This window comes from Hyperoodon ampullatus (genome assembly GCF_949752795.1).
Source record: "Hyperoodon ampullatus genome assembly, chromosome: 6".
NCBI classification, from domain to species: Eukaryota; Metazoa; Chordata; class Mammalia; order Artiodactyla; family Ziphiidae; genus Hyperoodon; species Hyperoodon ampullatus.
Window position 1 is genome coordinate 115,637,636 of NC_136919.1, and position 19,753 is coordinate 115,657,388.

Below are 19,753 nucleotides of genomic sequence, written 5' to 3' on the forward strand. Positions count from 1 at the left end.
TGAGCATCTTCGACCTCACCTTTAAATGTTGGAGTTCCTCAGTCTTTGGTCCTTATGCCCTGTCTTAGTTTGCTTGAGCTACCCTAACAAAATACTACGGGCCGTGTGGCTTAAACGACGGAAGTTTGTTTTCTCACAGTTCCGGACGCCGGAAGTCCAAGATCAGTGTATCTGTAGGGTTGTTTCTTCTGAATCCTCTCTCCTTGGTTTGCAGGTGGCCCCCTTCTCACTGTGTCCTCACACCGTCACCCCTCAGTCTGTGTGTGTCTGTGTCCCAATCTTTTCCTATAAGGACATGAATCATTTTGGATTAGGACCCGCCATATGACCTCATTTTACCTTATTCACCTCTTTAGCATATGAATTTGGGGGGAGGGGCGCAACTCAATCTGTAACAGGACCCCTTTCCTTCTCCCCTCTGTTCCCTCCCTTGGTGATCTCATCCACTCATTTTGCTTCTGTGTGTTGGTTGCCTCCAAATCCATATCTCTAGGCCCAGGACCCTTCCTTTAAACTCCACAACCATCCATCCAACTGCTTCCTGTCTCAGGACTTGAGTGGGTCCTCTTCCCATTGGATCACTCTTCTCCTTGTTTATTTCTTACTCAAAATCCGCATTTGGAACTTGTCATCCTGGGCATCTAGACCTGACTCTTCTGTTGTGTTTTATCTAAGAGCCCCTCATCCATCCAGCTGCACAAACACGAAGCCTGAAGATCACCCTTGACACTCCTTTCCTTTACATCTCACACAAAATTAATGGAGGAGACCTGCCAGTTTTCCCTTTCAAAGGCCGCTCAATGCCACCCCGTTCTCTCCATCCTGTTACCGCTACCCAACTTGTAGCTGCTGTCATCAATTCCCTGGACAAGTGCCAGCGCTTCCTAACGGGTTTTTCTGTTTCTGCTCTTTCTACCTCATTCTCCACACTGTAGCATGAATGATCTTTTATAAATGCCTGTTTTCGTCCCACTCCCTCCTTGCTGAAAACATGACTTCTGTTTGTATTTAGGATGAAGGTAGAAATTCTTCACTTGGCCTGGAGGCCTCAGGAAGACTTGTCTTATGTCTGTCTCTAGCCTCATCTCACCACAGCTTTCCCCTCACTTGAAGACTTCCATCATATATCTACTACCTCCGGGCCTTTGCACATGCTATTCTCTCTCCCTCTTCCTCCCACGCCTCCAATATCAGCTCAAAGGAGAGATTCCCACACCTTCCAAACAAGGTTGGGACTTAGTGTGATGCTTTCGCCGAGCCTGGCCTTTCCCTTCTTTTGTAATGATGCATTTCATCAGGTGATTGTCTGAGAGTGCTTCGCTTGCCCACCAGACTTACAGCTGCATGAGAGCAAGGCTGGTTCATGGCTTACTGTCGTTTCCCAAACACCTAGCACAGTGCTTGGTACAGAGTAGGTGCTCAGTCCGTTTTTTAAGTGAGTAAATCAATATTATTTCATTTTATTGTACCATAATTTATTCAACTGTTTCTGTGGTTGGAAATTGAGGACGATTCCAAGTTTTCACATTCACAAACAATATCACAGTGAATATCCCTATGGATCAATCATTGCTCATGTTTTTTTATTGCAATATAGTTAAGGTACAATCTTAGGTAAGTTTCATGTGTACAACAGTGATTCACAATTTTTACAGGTTATATTCCATTTATAGTTAATAGAAACTATTGGCTATAGTCCCTGTGCTGTACAGCGTATCCTTGTAGCTTATTTTATACGTAGTTGTTTGTACCTCTTCCTCCCCTACCCCTGCCTTGCCCCTCCCCTCTTCCCTCTGCCCACTGGTAACCACTAGCTTTTCTCTATATCTGTGAGACTGTGTCTTTTTTGTTATATTCACTAGTTTGTTTTAATTTTTAGATTCTACATACAAGTGATATACAGTATTTGTCTCTCTCTGTCTGGCTTATTTCACCAATACCCTCCAAGTCCATCCATGTTGGTGCAAATGGCAAAATTTTATTCTTTCTTCTGGCTGAGTAGTATTCCATTGTGTGTGTGTATACACACACCACATCTTCTTTATCCATTCATCTGCTGATAGACACTAAACTGTACTCCAAAGACACTGTGGTATATATAGAGAGATAGAATGAGGTAAGCTACAGGGAACAATACACATAGAAGCTTCTGCCGTATGAATAGTTTATTACCAAGTCAGAACATTTTATATTTTATTTATAATTTGCATCTTATTACATCCTGAAATTTAAAAACGACTCCACACAGCGCACTCACAGTCTGGGTTGTCGTGTTGCAGGAGATGTTCGGAATGATATTTACGTCACCCTGATCCATGGGGAGTTTGACAAAGGGAAAAAGAAGACACCGAAGAACGTGGAGGTGACCATGTCTGTGTATGATGAGGAGGGCGGGCTCTTGGAGGTACGTGGTGTCCCCAGCAGTCCTGCTGCCATCACACGCTCCTTTACAACAACAGGACTTGGGGCATGATGTTAATTGTTCTCCACTGTAGAGTACATTTGGTGTTTCACAAGGAAAAAATAGGAAGTCTTCAATTTGTGATTCGCAGTCACCAATTGTAGTAATAAATTCATGTAGACTCTTATTTTCATGATTTCTCCTGTGCTGAGAAAGACCTTAAGCCACCAGGGATTTCAGGTGTACACTTCCGATGCAGAGATTCTGTATCATTTTCAAGTTATTTAGCCACTTTCAAGACTGATAAGGTCCTCTGGGGCTGGCATGGAGTGGCATTCCTGCCCTGGTCATGTGGAGGGCACACGCCCTCCCCCTGGGTAAGCTAAGCCAGCGGAGATGTGCCTGTTAGAGCTGTTACACCAGAAAGGCTCTTGGTTCGAGGTCAACTACCGCACTCTTTAGATTTAGGAATCAGGAAACTGCAGCCCAGAAAGGATAAGCTGTTTTCTCGGGGAAGCACAGGACTTAATGGTGGCACTGGGAACAGACACAGGTGTCCTGCCTTCCGGTCCACTGTTCCTCCAACAGAAGTGACTCTTCATTCTGACATCAAGGAGAAGGAGAGGCAGGGGGAGTCTTTCATTGTCCCAGCTGACATCTGGCTCCTCTTGTATGAGCCATAGTTACCTGCTTCGGAATGCACTCCATTCACTGAGTCCCTCATGGTGGGGGCACCGCTGAGTACACAACCCCTGCACTTTCCCACAGATACGATCATCTTCCAAGCAATCAGTTGACTAAGTTGTCTTCTGCATAGAGGGATAAGCAGAATGCTGTGGGCCACGGTACGGGAGTGATTTCTTTGTGCTGTAAAGAGAGTCCTTTTGCCCCAGGAGTTCAAGTACACATCTTCACGGCTCTGCTAACTAGCTTGGAAGTGCCCCCATGGAGGCCTGTTGCTACTGAACTAAGTGGTTCATTTCTAGGAAGAGACACAACCCTAAGTTCTAGTGAACATGCCACACCTACACCAGGTCCTTAAAGCAGAGTATAGACAGGACCTCACACAGCAGTGTGTCTGCACACATGCTGGAGCTCCCGGTCACCCTCTCTAGGCCTCTTCCCTGAGATAGGAAAGAAGAAAGAAAGAAAGGACAGTGTATGGCTGGGATGGAAGAGAGAAGAAAAGTTCCAGCAAAGAGGAATGTTAAGCTTGTGCTGGGTGCCTTAGCTACTAGCCATTGAGACACTTGGACCCTCAAAGTGCTAGAAACTCGTTCTTTTTTTAAATTCTTTTTTTATTGAAGTGTAGTTGATTTACAATGTTGTGTTAGTTTCAGGTGTACAACAAAGTGGTTCCGTTATCCATCCATCTGTCTATCTATCTATATTATTTTTCAGATTCTTCTCCCATATAACTCATTAAAAAATACTGAGTATAGTTCCCTGTGCTGTACAGTAGGTTCTTGTTGTGTATCTATTTTATATACAGTAGTGTGTATATGTCAATGCCAACTTCCTAATTATCCCTCCCCACTACCTTTCCCCTTTGATAACCATAAGTTTGTTTTCTATGTCTGTGAGTCTGTTTCTGTTTTGTAAATAGGAATGTTTTGTTCATTTGTATCATTTTCTTTAAGATTCCACATACAAATGATATCATATGATATTTGTCTTTCTCTGTCTGACTTACTTCACTTAGTATGGTAATCTCTAGGTCCATCCATGTTGCTACAAATGGCATTATTTCATTCTTTTTTTTATAGCTGAGTAGTGTTCCATTGTACATATATATATATACACCATATTTTCTTGGAAACTCATTCTCACTCTACTGTTCACCCCCAGATGTAATCAGCTTATGTATGCCAGTGTAAGGCACGTGCTGGCCATGTGGAATACCCTTAGTGTTCTAGATATTACTGCCCCCTCCTAATTTTTTCTTTCCATCCGAAGAAAGCAATTCATCCTGGTGCTGGATACGAAGGCATTTCCGAGTACAAATCAGTGGTCTATTACCAGGTCAAGCAGCCCTGTTGGTATGAGACTGTCAAGGTGAGAATGTGTCATCAGTAACCCCTATCATATATGAAACCTCGTTTAGATTCCTTTCTTCTTTTACCCACAAATCGCTCCTCCTTTATCCTGAAGTTTTAGATAGGTTGCCTGTGGTGTGCAATCAGAAATGAATTGATCATCGTAGCTCCGCAGAAGCTCGTTTCTCTTTCGTAAACTTCAGAAACCTTAAGTAACATTCTCGTTCGTAAACGTGTTGAAATTGGAAGAGAGAAACTTGATGTTGTAATGATGTAAGAGGCTGCCAAGATGGTCCAGAACCAAATGGAAATTTTCACACTCTGCAAGCAGTTTCCTAACATTTCTTTCCTTCTTGGCCTCTAACCAAGTTAGCTGGGCTTCTTTTCAATTTAAATATGTGTCTTACAGATCCCAAAGTGCTCTTGAGATCAGTCCACTCGTGTGAGCCTCACAGTAGCTCTGCGACAAATGGTCCGAGTTGCAGTAGCCCATTTTCTGATGACATAACTGACGCTCAGAGAAGTGAAGCGACCAAGTTCCTCTAGCTGCTCGTGTCAGAGCCTAAGCTGGATTCCACTTCTTCTGAGCCCCAGACTCCATCAACTCTTTCCTTTTTTGTTGTTCTGGTTTTTTACTGAAGTATAGTTGATTTACAATGTTGTGTTAATTTCTGCTGTATAGCAAAGTGATTCAGTTATACATATCTATACTTTTTTTTATATTCTTTTCCATTATGGTTGACTTCAGGATATTGAATAGAGTTCCCTGTGCTATACAGTAGGACCTTGTTCTTTATCCACATCGGCTTTTTCTGATTGTCAAAGTTTTATGAGCTCTCCATAGAAAACTAAAACAAACAAACAAACAAAAGTTGTACTAATATCTTAATTCAGAAGTAACCATTTTCCACAATTTTATATACTTCATAGGTTTTGGATCATGCCATTCATACAAATTTATATTGTGCCTTTTCAACTCTCTTGAGGCATTAAAAAGCCTTCAGAAGTATATTTTTAGATACTTGCATAATATTCCATTATATAATCATGCCATAATTTATTTAACTATTTGCTACAAATTCTCTGCTCTGTACATTGCTCCATGCCTCTGTTTCCCCTGTCTCTTCTGTATATGTAAGCAGCAAAAAAAAAAAAAAAAAAAGCTTCCTTGTCCCCAGTATTTTATCTTTTCCTTCTATTACAGGCCCTAACTATTAACGTATCCATGTACACCTTGCAGTCTTGCACACAGACCTGAAAATACTGGTCTTTTCCCCCTGAAGTATCTCCTGCTTCACACTTGAGAAAGCACTAGAAATTTGTAATATCTCCATTTTCAGAATCTATGATAAACAGCAAAGATGATCTTCTCTTGAGATTCTTTTGGTTTTGAAAAATAGCTAAATCTCCTTTGAATGAAACCCTACACCAAATCTAACTCTATAGGAATTACTCCTGTGATCAGATACTAAAATGTGCCTCACTTTATAAAATGAACTATGAGTGCAGGGGACTGTATTGATATTCCTTTTTATCATGCAGGTATCCATTGCTATAGAAGAAGTTGCTCGCTGCCATATAAGATTTACCTTCCGACACCGGTCATCTCAGGAATGTGAGTATTAGGAGGTCTACGACATATTTCAATCAAAACAGTGTTTACTCTTGCTTGACGGCGCTTTTGTGGGTCTGTAGAATGAGATACTTGGCATCTTTATTTCAAGATCCAGTGAAGCTAAGGAAATCTTAAAATGAATTTTTCTAGGCTTCCAAGATCTGTGTTTATCATTGTGTATCAGAATTTCCCTGAAACGTGCTCTATGAATAGTAAGGTTCTACAATGCTAATAGATGCTGTCTGACAAAAAGTGTTTCCCAGTTGAATAGGGATAGAAAGTACTTGTATATTATGTCTCCCTCTTAGACATTCACCGTGTATGTTGCCACATTGCTGAGAAATCCTGAAGCAAGAAAACTGTTCAATCTGTTGTTTCCCCAATTTTTTTTTCATCAAAGAACTATTTCAAGTCTTAGATCACAGTTTATGAGTTGACTTTCCTAAGGTCTGAACAGAGGAGAATATTGATTATTTTCAGATTGATCATAACATTTCTGGAAGTGTTGTTCTCATTCAGCATAAAAATGCAGTCCTTCCTCCCAAACTGAATTTTCTGAATGCCATCTACCTACCAGACTGCAGGCCAGGCCCTGGGTAGATGACAGCAAATAGGACACAGTCACTGCTCTGCAAAGTCTCTGTGGTCTAGTTAGGAAGAGGAGCAAGAAAACAGGTGATGAAGTTCAGATCAACATGATACGTGTTACAGCAGCAAACATCAGGGAGTAAGCACAGCACCTAACCCTGCCTGGGGATTTCTGCGTAAGGTTTCCTACATCCTAGCTGAGACTTGAAGGTGAGCAGAAGTTAGCCCAGTGAAGGGTGCTGGTGGAGAAATGTGTTTGAAAAGCAAAGTGAGCTCGGTAGGGCTAATGTGGGAGCCATCATGATATTAGATGGAACCATCTGAAATTGCCATTTTTGTAGGTCAGTATCAGATAGTCAAGTATCAGCAAATAGTCAATTATCAGCAATTTCGTACAGTTCTCCGTCATACTAAGCTAGCATTGATCAAGCTCTTAGTTTGTACCAGACACTTTGTGAAGCTCTATTTATACACCATCTTGTATAGTATCTACAGGAATCAATAAGACCCATACACATTTTAATCCACATTTATATGTAAAGAAACTGAGGCACAGAGATGTTAGGTATGTGCCCAAGGTCACAGGGCTAGTAAGTTTCTGGATTGACATGTCAGTGGTCTGATTCCAGACAGGCTAGAGCCAGATCATGAAAGATGAAGGTTCTTTTGAAGTCTGTTATGGAGGAGCCATTAAAGCATGCTGTATGGGTGGTGTTGGTGGTCGTGATTTCGTATATATTTATAAGAGCTTTAGTCACGGTACCCCCAAATTGGCCGTCAATAGGAGAACAGATGAACAAACTGTAGTATAATCCTATGCTCAGCCAATCTGGGTAACATGAGGCACAGCAGACCTTAGAGGTGTGCCTGTGGTGAGAACAGGCCATGAGTCACCCCAGCAGTAGACATTTAAGCAGGGGACATGGTGAGCTCAGAGGCCAACCGCTGAAGACCAGGAGAGAGGCCCTTTGCTTTCTCAGGAGGCCGGACTCTCCTCCCCCAAATGCCACAGGACACACATATCTACTTCTCCTGGCACCAGGGCTACTATCTTGGAAAGAAGAGAGGAACAGAAATCTTAGATGGCATCATAAACCTTGGAAGATAATCAACAAAATACTTAATGAGTCTGTCTGAGAACAGCAGTAGTGAGATAGGTCATGGGAAGGTTTTGGAGCACGGCAGTTGACTTGATTAGATTTGATTTTGGAGATCCCCAACGGGTGGAGAAAAGCTGGAGACAGATCTGTTATGAAGATCTTGTGGGAATACAGGGAAGAGGTGAGGGTGGCCTGGCCTCAGGTGGGAACAGCAGGGATGGAGAGAAAAGGCACAGCCTCCAGAGGCGCTCAGGACGCGGAGTTGGCATGGGGGTGGGGTCAGTGTCAACACCCACAGTTCTGATTTGGATGACCGAGTCGATACTGATGTCATTCATTCACAAATATCGGAAAAGGAGCATACTTGGGGGCACCAGAAGATTTCCGTTAGGGAATTATTTCCTTCAAGGAGTCTGTGACGTGGACAGTACGTATGGCTTTTTGGGGCTTGCTCAACTGTATTGTTTATAGCAGGATTTTTTTTTTTTTTTTGTGGTACGTGGGCCTCTCACTGCTGTGGCCTCTCCCGTTGTGGAGCACAGGCTCCGGATGCGCAGGCTCAGCGGCCATGGCTCACGGGCCCAGCCGCTCTGCAGCATGTGGGATCTTCCCAAACCGGGGCACGAACCCGCGTCCCCTGCATCGGCAGGCAGACTCTCAACCACTGCGCCACCAGGGAAGCCCGATGATAGCACGATTGAACACCAAACCCCAGAGCAAAATGTGCCATCAGCTCTCATAGCCATCACCCCCTGGTATCTTTCTGCCCTGCTCAGACATGTATTCCTGTCTTTTCAGCCAGAGATAAATCGGAGCGAGCCTTCGGGGTGGCCTTCGTGAAGCTGATGAACCCGGATGGCACCACTCTGCAGGACGGGCGGCATGATCTGGTGCTTTATAAGGTGATGCTAAAGAAAGAGGCTCAGAAAGTGGCTAAGGACATATTTACTCCCTCTGACATTGGTTCTGAAAGCTCCTTTCAGACTTAGGTGTATAACTATCAGAAACTTCTCTTGGGCTGTACGCGTTTGCCCCTTCAAGTCTAGAACCCCAGAGGACCGTGGTCACACCAGCTGCATGGTCTCCCATCCCTTTATTTAGTCTTTTAAGTGATGGTCCCTCCCTCTCGTGCAAATGGCGTCCGTGGAGGTTGAACAGTCAAGGGCTGTTCTGCTCTTTGCGTCAGCCTATGTGGAGCGTTGATAGTTGCACTGTTGGGCTGGGTTAGAGTGTGGTGGACATGGTAGGATGTGGTTTTCGTATCAGCGCGAGCCAGGCACCGTTTCTCCGTTCTGTGGCCTCCCTTCCTCTCCTATCAGTTGTGTCCTTCTTCTCCCCTCTAACTGCTGCAGAGCTATCGCTTCCACTGAGATTTTAGAGCAGAAAGCAGATGTTGGGAAGATCTCCTTTGTCCAACAATATCCAGGAGGCTTTTCACATGGTTGGTAGCTTTTTTGAGATGAATCCACTTGATGTGTATTTCCCTTAGCAGCCCCTGAGCTCAAAAATAGGGTTGGAAGCCATGGCAAGCTGTTTCTTCTCAGAGGACCCAGTGAAGTATCATTGTGACCATTTACATGTTCAAGAAAATGAAATCCAACCTTATTCTTTATGTATGTACGTAGAGCAGAGACTAGAGTGTTGACTTCTAGTTCATAACTTATTCTGTCTTCATTCAATGTTGAAATTATTTCTGGACTCAAACTCTGGGACAGTATCACAGTATCTCGGAGTTGGAAGGGATCTACTTTGATAAAACTTCCTTTCTCAGGTTGGAAGTACACTGCGCTCATGGTAGATACTATTTTATTTGCACATAAGACATTTTGTCCACCACCTGGTGTCCCTAACGTGCTTCCTTTGCAGGGTGACAACAAGAAAATGGAAGATGCTAAATTCTACCTGACCCTGCCTGGAACCAAAGTGGAGATGGAAGAAAAGGAGCTCCAAGCATCCAAAACCCCGGCCAACTTTACACCAAACAAGGATAGCACAAAAGATAGCTTTCAGATTGCCACCCTTATCTGCTCCACAAAGCTCACTCAGAACGGTAGGTGTGCTGACCTCGGTGACACCAGAATGAGTTTTCTATTTGGTCCTCCTAGGCTTCTTTGTTAGCCTCACGGGACTGGACGCTGTGGGGCTGTGTGTCTTCTGAGGTAGGGTCCCGGGCTATCTGGATTCTGCTCTCTGCTCTTCACATGATGTTCTGGGTAGTACTGATTAGATAGCTAAAGCTCTTCCTGAGGCTTCTTTGTCTCTCTTTCCACTAGAATGAAAAGCATTTTGGTGGTTTTAAAATATGGTAAAATCTATAAACGTTTTCATTAACAGAGGCTGTGAATTGCGAAAGTCTTATGTTTCCTTCCTTCAAGGCAGCAAAGAACTCTAATACTGTGCTCTGTATGATGTATAGAACAAGAAATGTTGGTAGTAAGGGGAGGATACTGGCAGAGGAGCATCAGTCTCCTGTCCAAGCAGGTATGGCAAAGAGCAGGGAGGGTTTCCTGTTAGCATTCCATCTGTCCCCCATATAGAGTCCTCTTTCTCGATTTTTTTCCCCAAGCAGTCAGATTTTCCATAACATCAGCTGAAGAGTTCAAATGCGGCTTCATTTCGTCCCCTCATGAAATCTGATAGCAATTTTCACTTCTCTTGTGTATATCATGACAGTTGATAGCCAATAACAGCTTCTTATTCATTTAACCTGTGTAATTTGTAAGGAGTCCTGCTGAATATAGCTGCTTTGGGGACTTGCTTTAGAAATTCTTTGTCCCCTGTGCTATGTGGAGGATTAGTCCCTTTGACCTCTGAGAAGATTTGGGGGCTGTGCCTTAGGGAAGTGATAAGGTAGACAAAACAGCTGAGATCTAAGGTACACTCAAGGATCAGATAGCTTGTGGTTGATCTTTAGAATGGGTTAGTATTGTTTATTTTTATTTTTATTTTTTTGCGGTACGCGGGCCTCTCACTGTTGTGGCCTCTCCCGTTGCGGAGCACAGGCTCTGGACACACAGGCTCAGCGACCATGGCTCACGGGCCCAGCCGCTCTGTGGCATGTGGGATCTTACTGGACCAGGGCACAAACCTGTGTCCCCTGCATCAGCAGGCGGACTCCCAACCACTGCACCACCAGAGAAGCCCAGTATCGTTTATTTCGATGAATCTTGGCTGCGTAGAGAATATGGATAGTATTTTAACTTGGACAGTTGATTAGACTCAACAGAGTGAGGGTCAGAGCTGTTACATATGGGAAAGTAAAAGCAGGCACCAAAAATTAAGCCAGAGAAAAGGCAAAACTACGGAGACATGAAAAGATCCGTGGTTACAAAGGGCTCGGGGAGAGAGGGAGGGATGAATAGCCAGAGCCTGGGGGATTTTTAGGGCAGTAAAACTATATACTGAATGATACCCTAACGGGTACATGGATGCACGTCATTATACATTTGTCAAAAGCCACAGAATATACTGCACAGAGCGACCCCTAACTGAAACGAGGGACTTCAGTTAATAATCTTTATCAGTGTTGCCTCATCATTTGTAACAAAGGTACCACAGTAATGCAGGATGTTAATAATAGGGGAAACCCTGGAGCCTTGAAGGGGTATACGGTAACTCTCTGTTCTTCGGGCTTAGTCTTTCTGTGAACCTAAAACTGCTCAAAAAAATAATAAAGTCTATTAATTAGTAAAAAAAAAAAAAAAAAAAAAAAAAAAACCACTAAAAGTTAAGCCAGAAGGCATTCTGAGCTTTATGGAAGCCAGGAGAAAACTGAATCAGTGATATAACCCTTGTTAGGGAAAAAGTAAACATAAATAAACTGCTGATATGAGGTTAAGTAGTATAATGTTTATGGGCAATGATTTACAAGGTGTATCAAAGATCTTAAATGTGTTCAGACCCTTTGACCCAGTACTGTGACCACTAGAAATTGAACCTAAATAGACAATGGGAGATGTGCACAGATTTATATATGAGGATGTTTCCCTATGATTCATCATAGGGGAACAGTGCAAAGAGTCCAAATGTCCAATAGTTGGGGTCAGGTTAAAGTATATAATGTTATTAAATGATAAAATATATGCAGCTGTGGGGCTTCCCTGGTGGTGCAGTGGTTGAGAGTCTGTCTGCCGATACAGGGGACACGGGTTCGTGCCCTGGTCCGGGAAGATCCCACATGCTGCGGAGCAGCTGGGCCCGTGAGTCATGGCCACTGAGCCTGTGCGTCCGGAGCCTGTGCTCCGCAACGGGAGAGGCCACAACAGTGAGAGGCCTGCATACTGAAAAAAAAAAAAAAAATTATATATATATATATATATATATATATATGTATGTATATGCAGCTGTAAAATATATTTCAAAACAGTCAAAGACATGGGAAAATGTTAACACTATGTAGAGTATAATCCCGGTTTTATTTAAATATATGAGGATAATTTGGAGCCTTTTGCCTGGGTTCAGATCCCAGCTCTGCCACTTACTAGCTGGTTCATCTTGGGCAAGTCACTTGATCTCTCTGTGACTTGGTTTCCTCAGTTTTAAAATGGGAGTAATGATAGTATTTATTTCAAAGAATGAAGTAAATTAAAATAAGTAGAAGCAAAGCAACAATGTGTAGCACATTGTAAACACTACATGAGTATTAACTGTTGTCATCATCATCATTATATGTACACAGAAAAAGGCTAAAAATAATTACTCTAAAAGTTTGGATGATAGTTCTTATTTTCTTTATTCTTTCTGGTATTTTCCAAATTTTTAACTATGAAATGTCAAAGTGTTATTTTTTTTTTTTTAGCTCTGATGGTAGATGAGAGAAAGCATCGATGTACTTTTGGGGCTCTAAAGGGATATTCGAAAGAGACAGCGTTTACCAAACATCTAGTAGATTACCCTTCCTAGAGACTAGGTTTGAAGAAAACAAGTAATAAAAGTTTGTAAAATTAACTTATTAGAGATAATGGTTAGAGATAACCATATTGTTACATTGTTTATTATCTCCCAGGCAAAACTTTAGGAAGCTTATTGACAGGTAGCAGTACTCAACTTGATGCGCTGATACCAACATCATGCATCTTCTAAATGTTCCAAACCTGTGCTGTCCCGCGCCTTATGTAGCTTGCGAAATTTAAATTAATTAAAGTCAAGTGAAGGTATGACTGCAGTTCTTTGGTTGCATTCGCCCCATTTCAAGTGCTCAGTGGTTTTCTGTGTCTGGAGACTTTCCTACTGGACAGTACAGGTTGCAACGTTCCCATCATCACAGAAACTTCCATCGGGTAGAACTGTCCTCTTCCATTTGTTGTCATCCTGTTCCTAGTGTTTATATCTCAAAAACACTCAACATACTTTAAAAAAAAAAAGTCTCCAAGAATATCCTGTCCCAAAGAAGACTTAAAGAGGCAAACTCATCTAAACCAGAGTGGGGTGACCTGCTGTCAACCTGGATGGGGGTAGGAAGAGGGGACGGATTTGGGGAAGATGAAGCCACATCGTGAGCATCAGAGAAAATGGCGCATTCCCAGTGACAGATAATAAGTGTGTTTGCTTTCTTCTAATTTGATGGGAGTGATAAAGAACCAATTCAATTTCTTCTGAGAAAGAAGAAGCTGAGGTACATGAATAAATCATCAACTCTATGAGGGCATTTGTTGATCAAGAGGAGGATAGCTGTTCTCCTTTCACTCGGAGGCCATGAACAAAGGTGAAGTTTCTCCTTAGCCTTTGGAGGGCTATTCAGACTCCAAAGTTAAAAGCCACTGGACTTTGTTACAAACAGAGCCTGTAGGCACCTTCATTATTTTATGAATTATTTCAAAACTAGAACAGACTGATGTATATGGGATCATTTTGTTGCTGGGCCCATATGGAGGGTGAGGATAGGGGAGAGGGAGAGAAGAGTCGAGTCTCTGCAGGTGTGGACCTGTGCCAGATTCACAGACATCTCATTTTACCCACCGACAGCCTAGCACAGGAAGACACCAGGGTTTTCGTTATTAACCTCAGTTTACTGATCAGAGCGCCGAGCTGAGGTGCTGAAAAATTTTGCCGAAACTCATAAGTGGTGGACTTGGGTCCGAAAACAGATATTTGTAACTCTAAAACTTAGGGTTTTTCTTTGTCATTCTTTTCTTTTTTTTTTTTTTTCCGGTACGCAGGCCTCTCACTGTTGTGGCCTCTCCCGTTGCGGAGCACAGGCTCCGGATGCGCAGGCTCCGGATGCGCAGGCTCAGCGGCCATGGCTCACGGGCCCAGCCGCTCCGCGGCATATGGGATCCTCCCGGACCGGGGCACGAACCCGTATCCCCTGCATTGGCAGGCGGACTCTCAACCACTGCGCCACCAGGGAGGCCCATTCTTTTCTTTTTTAAACGTTATGGTCCCTAACCCTTTCCCAAAGGTAATCACTACCCTAAATTTGGGGATTATCATTCAGAGTAGTGTGAATTCTTATATACTTTTTTTTTTTTGGCCTCGAGGCATGTGGGATCTTAGTTCCCCAACCAAGGATCAAACCCGTGCCCCCTGCAGTGGAAGCGCAGAGTCCTAACCACTGGACCGCCAGGGAAGTCCCAATTCTTACATACTTCTGATGGTGATGTAAATTGGGACAACTTTGGATAACGTTTAGATAGTATCTAATATGGTTAGAGGTGGGCATTCTTGATAATCCAGAAATGTAGTCTAGTTTTATACCTCAGAAAATGCTGCTGATACCAGATAGGCATATGAGAATGTTTGCAGCAGAATTGTTTGTGACAGCTCAAAACCACAACCCAACTGGTTGTTTATCGACAGTAGAATGGGTAAATTCAGGTACATCCATACGATGGGATAGATACTCTACAGCAATCAAATGAAATTAACCAGAGCTATTCATCAACCTGTATGAATCCCAGAAACACGGTGAGTCTAGGGCTGTTTCTGTAACACCGTGTCACCACGTTTCTTGCCCTAAGACCTTATGATTCACCAGATGCCAAATCTATTCCTAATATTAGCAGTGATGGGGCATGTAAATATCTCTAGGGAGTAAACCTCTAGACTGATTAGTGGGTTCCTTGCAGATTCTTAAATCTGCTGTGTGACTCTTCAGCATGATGAAGTATCCAAATCCTTTTCCTTAGGCAGCCACGCGTGGAGTGAGGTAACAAGTGGAATGGTACGGTTGACTAGCACGTGGCAAAAATAGGAGATGGGAAGATGGAGGTGGACAGTGCCCAATGGATAGGCCTAGCACAGTGCCTATTATTAAGTACTTACTTAAGGAATGAAGAAAGTGAAGAATTGTCTTGAATACACTACCAGCTTCCTTGGGACTCCTGGTTCTGTTTCTATCCATCTATTCAATCTTTGATCCAGCATGTATTGAATACTTACTAGGTGTCTAGTGCTATGATGCGGTATAAGAAGGAGTGCAATAAGGTTCCTTCCCTGAAATGTCTCAATGTATGGGAAGAGCCAAAGAGATACCAAGTGTGTTGTTAATTATTTGCCCTAATGTGTATGTATGTGGACAAGGAGTGCAGATAGCAGAGAACCATTGGGTATGTCCTCCCAGAGGGAATAATGTTTGAGATGGCTCTTGAAGTAGAAGTAGCAGCTGACTGAATACATAGTACTGTAAGTATTTCTGGGCATTTCAGACAAAGGGAAGATATATGCAAAGACAGGGAGCGATTTCAGAGCATGCCGTAGCTTGGGGAGTATTGAGTTGATCTGTCTGACTGCGATGGGCTGGCAGGAGGGTCATAGGAGGGGCCTTACTGCCTTCTGTGACTGGCATTGGGACTTTATTCAGTTGACACTGGCAAGTCTCTAGGCTTTGGAGGCTTGCCAGGGACTAAACAGTCTGCAAGCCAGTAAAACAAACACACTGAAGCAAATTGACTATTCTAATGAACAGAATACATTTTCAGCTGCTTGTAAATATATATTTATACAAATCCATTGATTAAAAAGTACATATTGCTACTTTTACTAGATAATGCTCTGTAAATAGTAAAGTGATGCACTAAACAAAATGATAAAGTAGTAACAGTCCAGCTGCCTGCTTTGTTTCCCTGTTATTTCACTTTTACTATCTAGACATTCATTAAAGCTGAAAGGGACTTAAAGATCCCAAATTCTGCATTTTTAAAATCCAAAAACACCTCAAGACTTTTGTCCCAGACTTACCTTAAGGACCATTCATCTGTTCTGCCTTCTTTTCAAGATAGCAAACCATCTGATCTGCTCGTCTGTTTATTTCTTTGAAGAACTCTGGGGAGGCAGTATGACAGTAGCAAGGACATGGTTTTTGGGAATCAGATAAATCTCATTTAATTCCATTCATACCACTCCCTGGCAGTTTTGTGACCTAAGACAAGTAATTTAATTTCACAAAACCTCTGTTTCCTCATCTCAAAAATGGAACAAATAAAATCTGCTCTGTGGTTACCAAAGGGGGAAGGTCAGGGGGAGGGACAAATTAGGAGGTTGGGATTAACATATACACACTACTATATATAAAACAGATAACCAACAAAGTCCTACTGTATAGCACAGGGAACTTTACTCAATACTCTGTAATAATCTATATGGGAAATAGAGTCTGAAAAAAATAGATATTTGTATATGTATAACTAAGTCACTTGGCTGTGCACCTGAAACTAATAGAACATTGTAAATCAACTATACTTCAATATAAAAAAATTCTTTTAAGGTAAAAAATAAAGTCTACAGTGTGGATATGATATTTAAATGAATCAATGCACATATATAAGTTTTTATTTTCCCCTCTGCATCCACTGAGACACACGTAGTGACAGGGGACAAATTAAGCAATGCAGCAAATTAAAGGTAGGAAGGTTATTTAAGTGTTTCATCGGTAAGGCTGTGATGTCTTAGATGAGAGACGTGAGTTTTATTCGGGCATCATTTTATGTTTTTGTACATTCGTGGGGTTTTTTTTTTTTTTTTTTGCGGTACGCGCGCCTCTCACTGTTGTGGCGTCTCCCGTTGCGGAGCACAGGCTCCAGACGTGCAGGCTCAGCGGCCATGGCTCATGGGCCCAGCTGCTCCGTGGCATGTGGGATCTTCCTGGACCGGGGCACGAACCCGTGTCCCCTGCATCGGCAGGCGGACTCTCAACCACTGCGCCACCAGGGAAGCCCTTGTGGTTGGTTTATTTCCCCTGAAGAAGGAAAGAAGACCCCAAGGTTTTCTCTGATTTAGGTAGGAGGCAGTAAATTAAAAGACTGCATAAGGTATTAGCCACCGTTAGGGGCAATGATCTCTTCTAGAGAGCTCTGTCACTGTGTCCTGAAATGGTGTGCGTTGCTCTGCTAATCCGTGTCTAACGTTTATGGTTTGTGGTTGTTCTTCCTAGTTGACCTGTTAGGCTTGTTGAATTGGCGTTCGAACCCTCAGAACATTAAACACAACTTAAAGAAGTTAATGGAGGTGGATGGAGGAGAAATTGTCAAGGTACGTTTATATGTTCACAGTTAGGACCACAGCCACTGCATCCTTAGTTCAATGTTTTAAATTAGACCGATGAGTGTAAACATAAAACTTGTCTAAATTGGGAAGCAGTTGTGCCTATTTTTAGGAAAATGCTATTTTTAAACCTATTCTGTTGAAACCTAATTATCCCCTCTCTGTTTTTCTTATCTTCAGTTTTTGCAAGATACGCTAGACGCACTTTTTAACATAATGATGGAAATGTCAGACGATGAAACATATGACTTCCTTGTGTTTGATGCACTGGTAAGCAGTTACACATATTATCTAGTGTTTGTTCTCACAACTGTGTGGTTTTTGATAGTTCAGTATTATAAATAATGGTGATGGTAGGCTCCTGCATATGTATTTGTATACATTTCTCTGAGGATTTCTCGAGGCTACATTCCCACAAGTAACATTAGATACAATTGACTTAGAGTCAAGACGTTTATGGCTTTGTGTCCTGTTATATCTTCCCTTTTGATAAGCTTTCTCCTTCTCATTAGGGAAAACAAGCTGTTTTATTACGTTTGAAATCAGGAATCCCTTTAACTCGCTTTAAAATTGTCTGGTCCTAAACCAGGAGGTACCATTAACAAAGACGATGGTGGTTTGTTGTGTATGCGTGTCCTTGTGCGTTCTTGCCCAGGAGAGTGAATTTGCAAGTCAGAGATGAGTCTTGGTCTCATTACGTACAATACGCAACCCAGCAGACAATTCAAATGGTCACACAAAGTACTAAAACATGCAACGCATTCCAAGACCGGAAATCCAAAGAAAGAGAGGGGATATCGGACTCTGGGAAGGTCAGAGATGGCAGTGGAGTGGCGGAAGCTGACACATCCAAACTAAGCATCGTTTTCTGATTATTGGGGTTAAAGTTCAGGGCAGAGTTTTCCCTGAATGTTGCAGCAAGGAAGGAGGAAGGTAAATTGCAGCTTCAGGTCATTCATCAACTTGGAGAGACTGGTAGATTCAAGAAGAGTTTAGGATGTTGACACTTAAGGATGTAAGACAAAGAGAAATGCCCCCAGCTGCGATCACACCTGGCCAGGTTTATGGGCAAGAGAGTCTATGGTAATGACTCCATGGGAGAAGGTCTGGAGATAGATTCCCGTGGGACAAAGCAGCTGGCAACGGGCATGTGTGGAAGTCCCAGGTGCCCCTTCTTTTGCTCTTTTCTATCACAAGTAGGTGCAAAGTGGTTATTTGTATCAGTAGATTATGTGTCCGGTAGTGACAAGAGTTAACATAAGCAGAAAACTGAGACTCAAAAGTCTGGTGACTTCAGTTATTAGGGGCACCCACACTGCACTGAGGAGACAGATGTCCTGGAGCATTTCCTGGAGTATTTCATTAGCTGCACCCTTGGGTTAGTGTTTACTCTTCCCATGGGAAACCCTTCCCCACACCCTTCCCCCTCTCATCCCATTTTCTTCCCTGACTTGGTTACCTGTGCACCGCCCTCTCTATGAGGCCGTCAGCTCTCCGAGGCTAGGGGTGCTGGCTTGTACTGGTTTCCTCACAGCATTTAGCACAGTGCCTGACACTTAATGGTCTCTCTCTGTTGTATTAAATAAAAAGAAACCCCAAGACTTGACCTCAGCTCTGGAATAGTACCATGGGAATGCTCCCATAATGATCAAGAAGGAAAAGAAGGCTCCAGACGTTCAGCTTCAGCTTGTTGACAGAATGCCGGGGGTTGTGCTATGCTGCTATTTATGTTTTTCACCTTTGGCAGGTGTTTATTATTTCACTGATAGGCGACATCAAGTTCCAGCATTTCAACCCCGTCCTGGAGACCTACATTTACAAGCACTTCAGTGCCACTCTGGCCTATGTGTAAGTACCAGGCCTGGGCAGGGCTTGTGGCTGGATGGTCGGGTTTGTGCTCTTGGGACCAGGTTGTTGAGAAACCAGAGGGATGTGAGCTGAGTACCCTTGCCTCGAACCTTGTTCCAAGCTACCCCGGGGAAAGTGGGAACCATCTAACTATTCTAACCATGGCAAAGGGATTACATTCAGGCCCTGCTTTCTGGGAAGTTACGGAAGAGATAAGACTGTACTTCTTTAAGAATCCAGAGCATCTATAGGTGAGGCGTTGAAGCTGTTAGGAGCACAGTGCAGGACGGAGGACCCAATCCAGGATCTTCAGAGATGGGTGTCAGTGGGATCGGCATGAGGCCCCCGTGGGATCAAACAGAGGATGAAGCAGGACGACATGTGATAGAACTGAGGGTCGTTCCCTCAACTGTACACCGCAAGTGCTTTGTAGAATTTATTACTTACAGGTTATGAGAAGATTTAATTTTTTTTCTTTTACATAAGAGGGGATGGTCTCCACCGTTTCCAAAGTGCAGCCTTCTTTTTTTTTTTTTTTTTTTTTTGCGGTACACGGGCCTCTCACTGTTGTGGCCTTTCCCATTGCGGAACACCCGCTCCAGACGCGCAGGCTCAGCGGCCATGGCTCACGGGCCCAGCCGATCCGCGGCATGTGGGATCTTCCTAGACCGGGGCACAAACCCGT

General features: G+C 43.1%; 1 protein-coding gene across 1 annotated transcript in view; it reads left to right on the forward strand.

Moving 5' to 3' along the window:
- The window catches only part of DOCK5 (dedicator of cytokinesis 5), a gene marked incomplete at both ends in the record, with an annotated part of 208,018 nt that overhangs the window by 116,298 nt on the left and 71,967 nt on the right, over positions 1-19,753 (forward strand). Inside the window, 8 exons of the mRNA XM_079706756.1 lie at positions 2,280-2,404; positions 4,358-4,456; positions 5,980-6,052; positions 8,539-8,642; positions 9,607-9,790; positions 17,111-17,208; positions 17,401-17,490; positions 18,968-19,068. Coding sequence (XP_079562882.1) covers positions 2,280-2,404; positions 4,358-4,456; positions 5,980-6,052; positions 8,539-8,642; positions 9,607-9,790; positions 17,111-17,208; positions 17,401-17,490; positions 18,968-19,068 — 874 coding nt within the window. The remainder of the gene's footprint in view (positions 1-2,279; positions 2,405-4,357; positions 4,457-5,979; positions 6,053-8,538; positions 8,643-9,606; positions 9,791-17,110; positions 17,209-17,400; positions 17,491-18,967; positions 19,069-19,753) is intronic.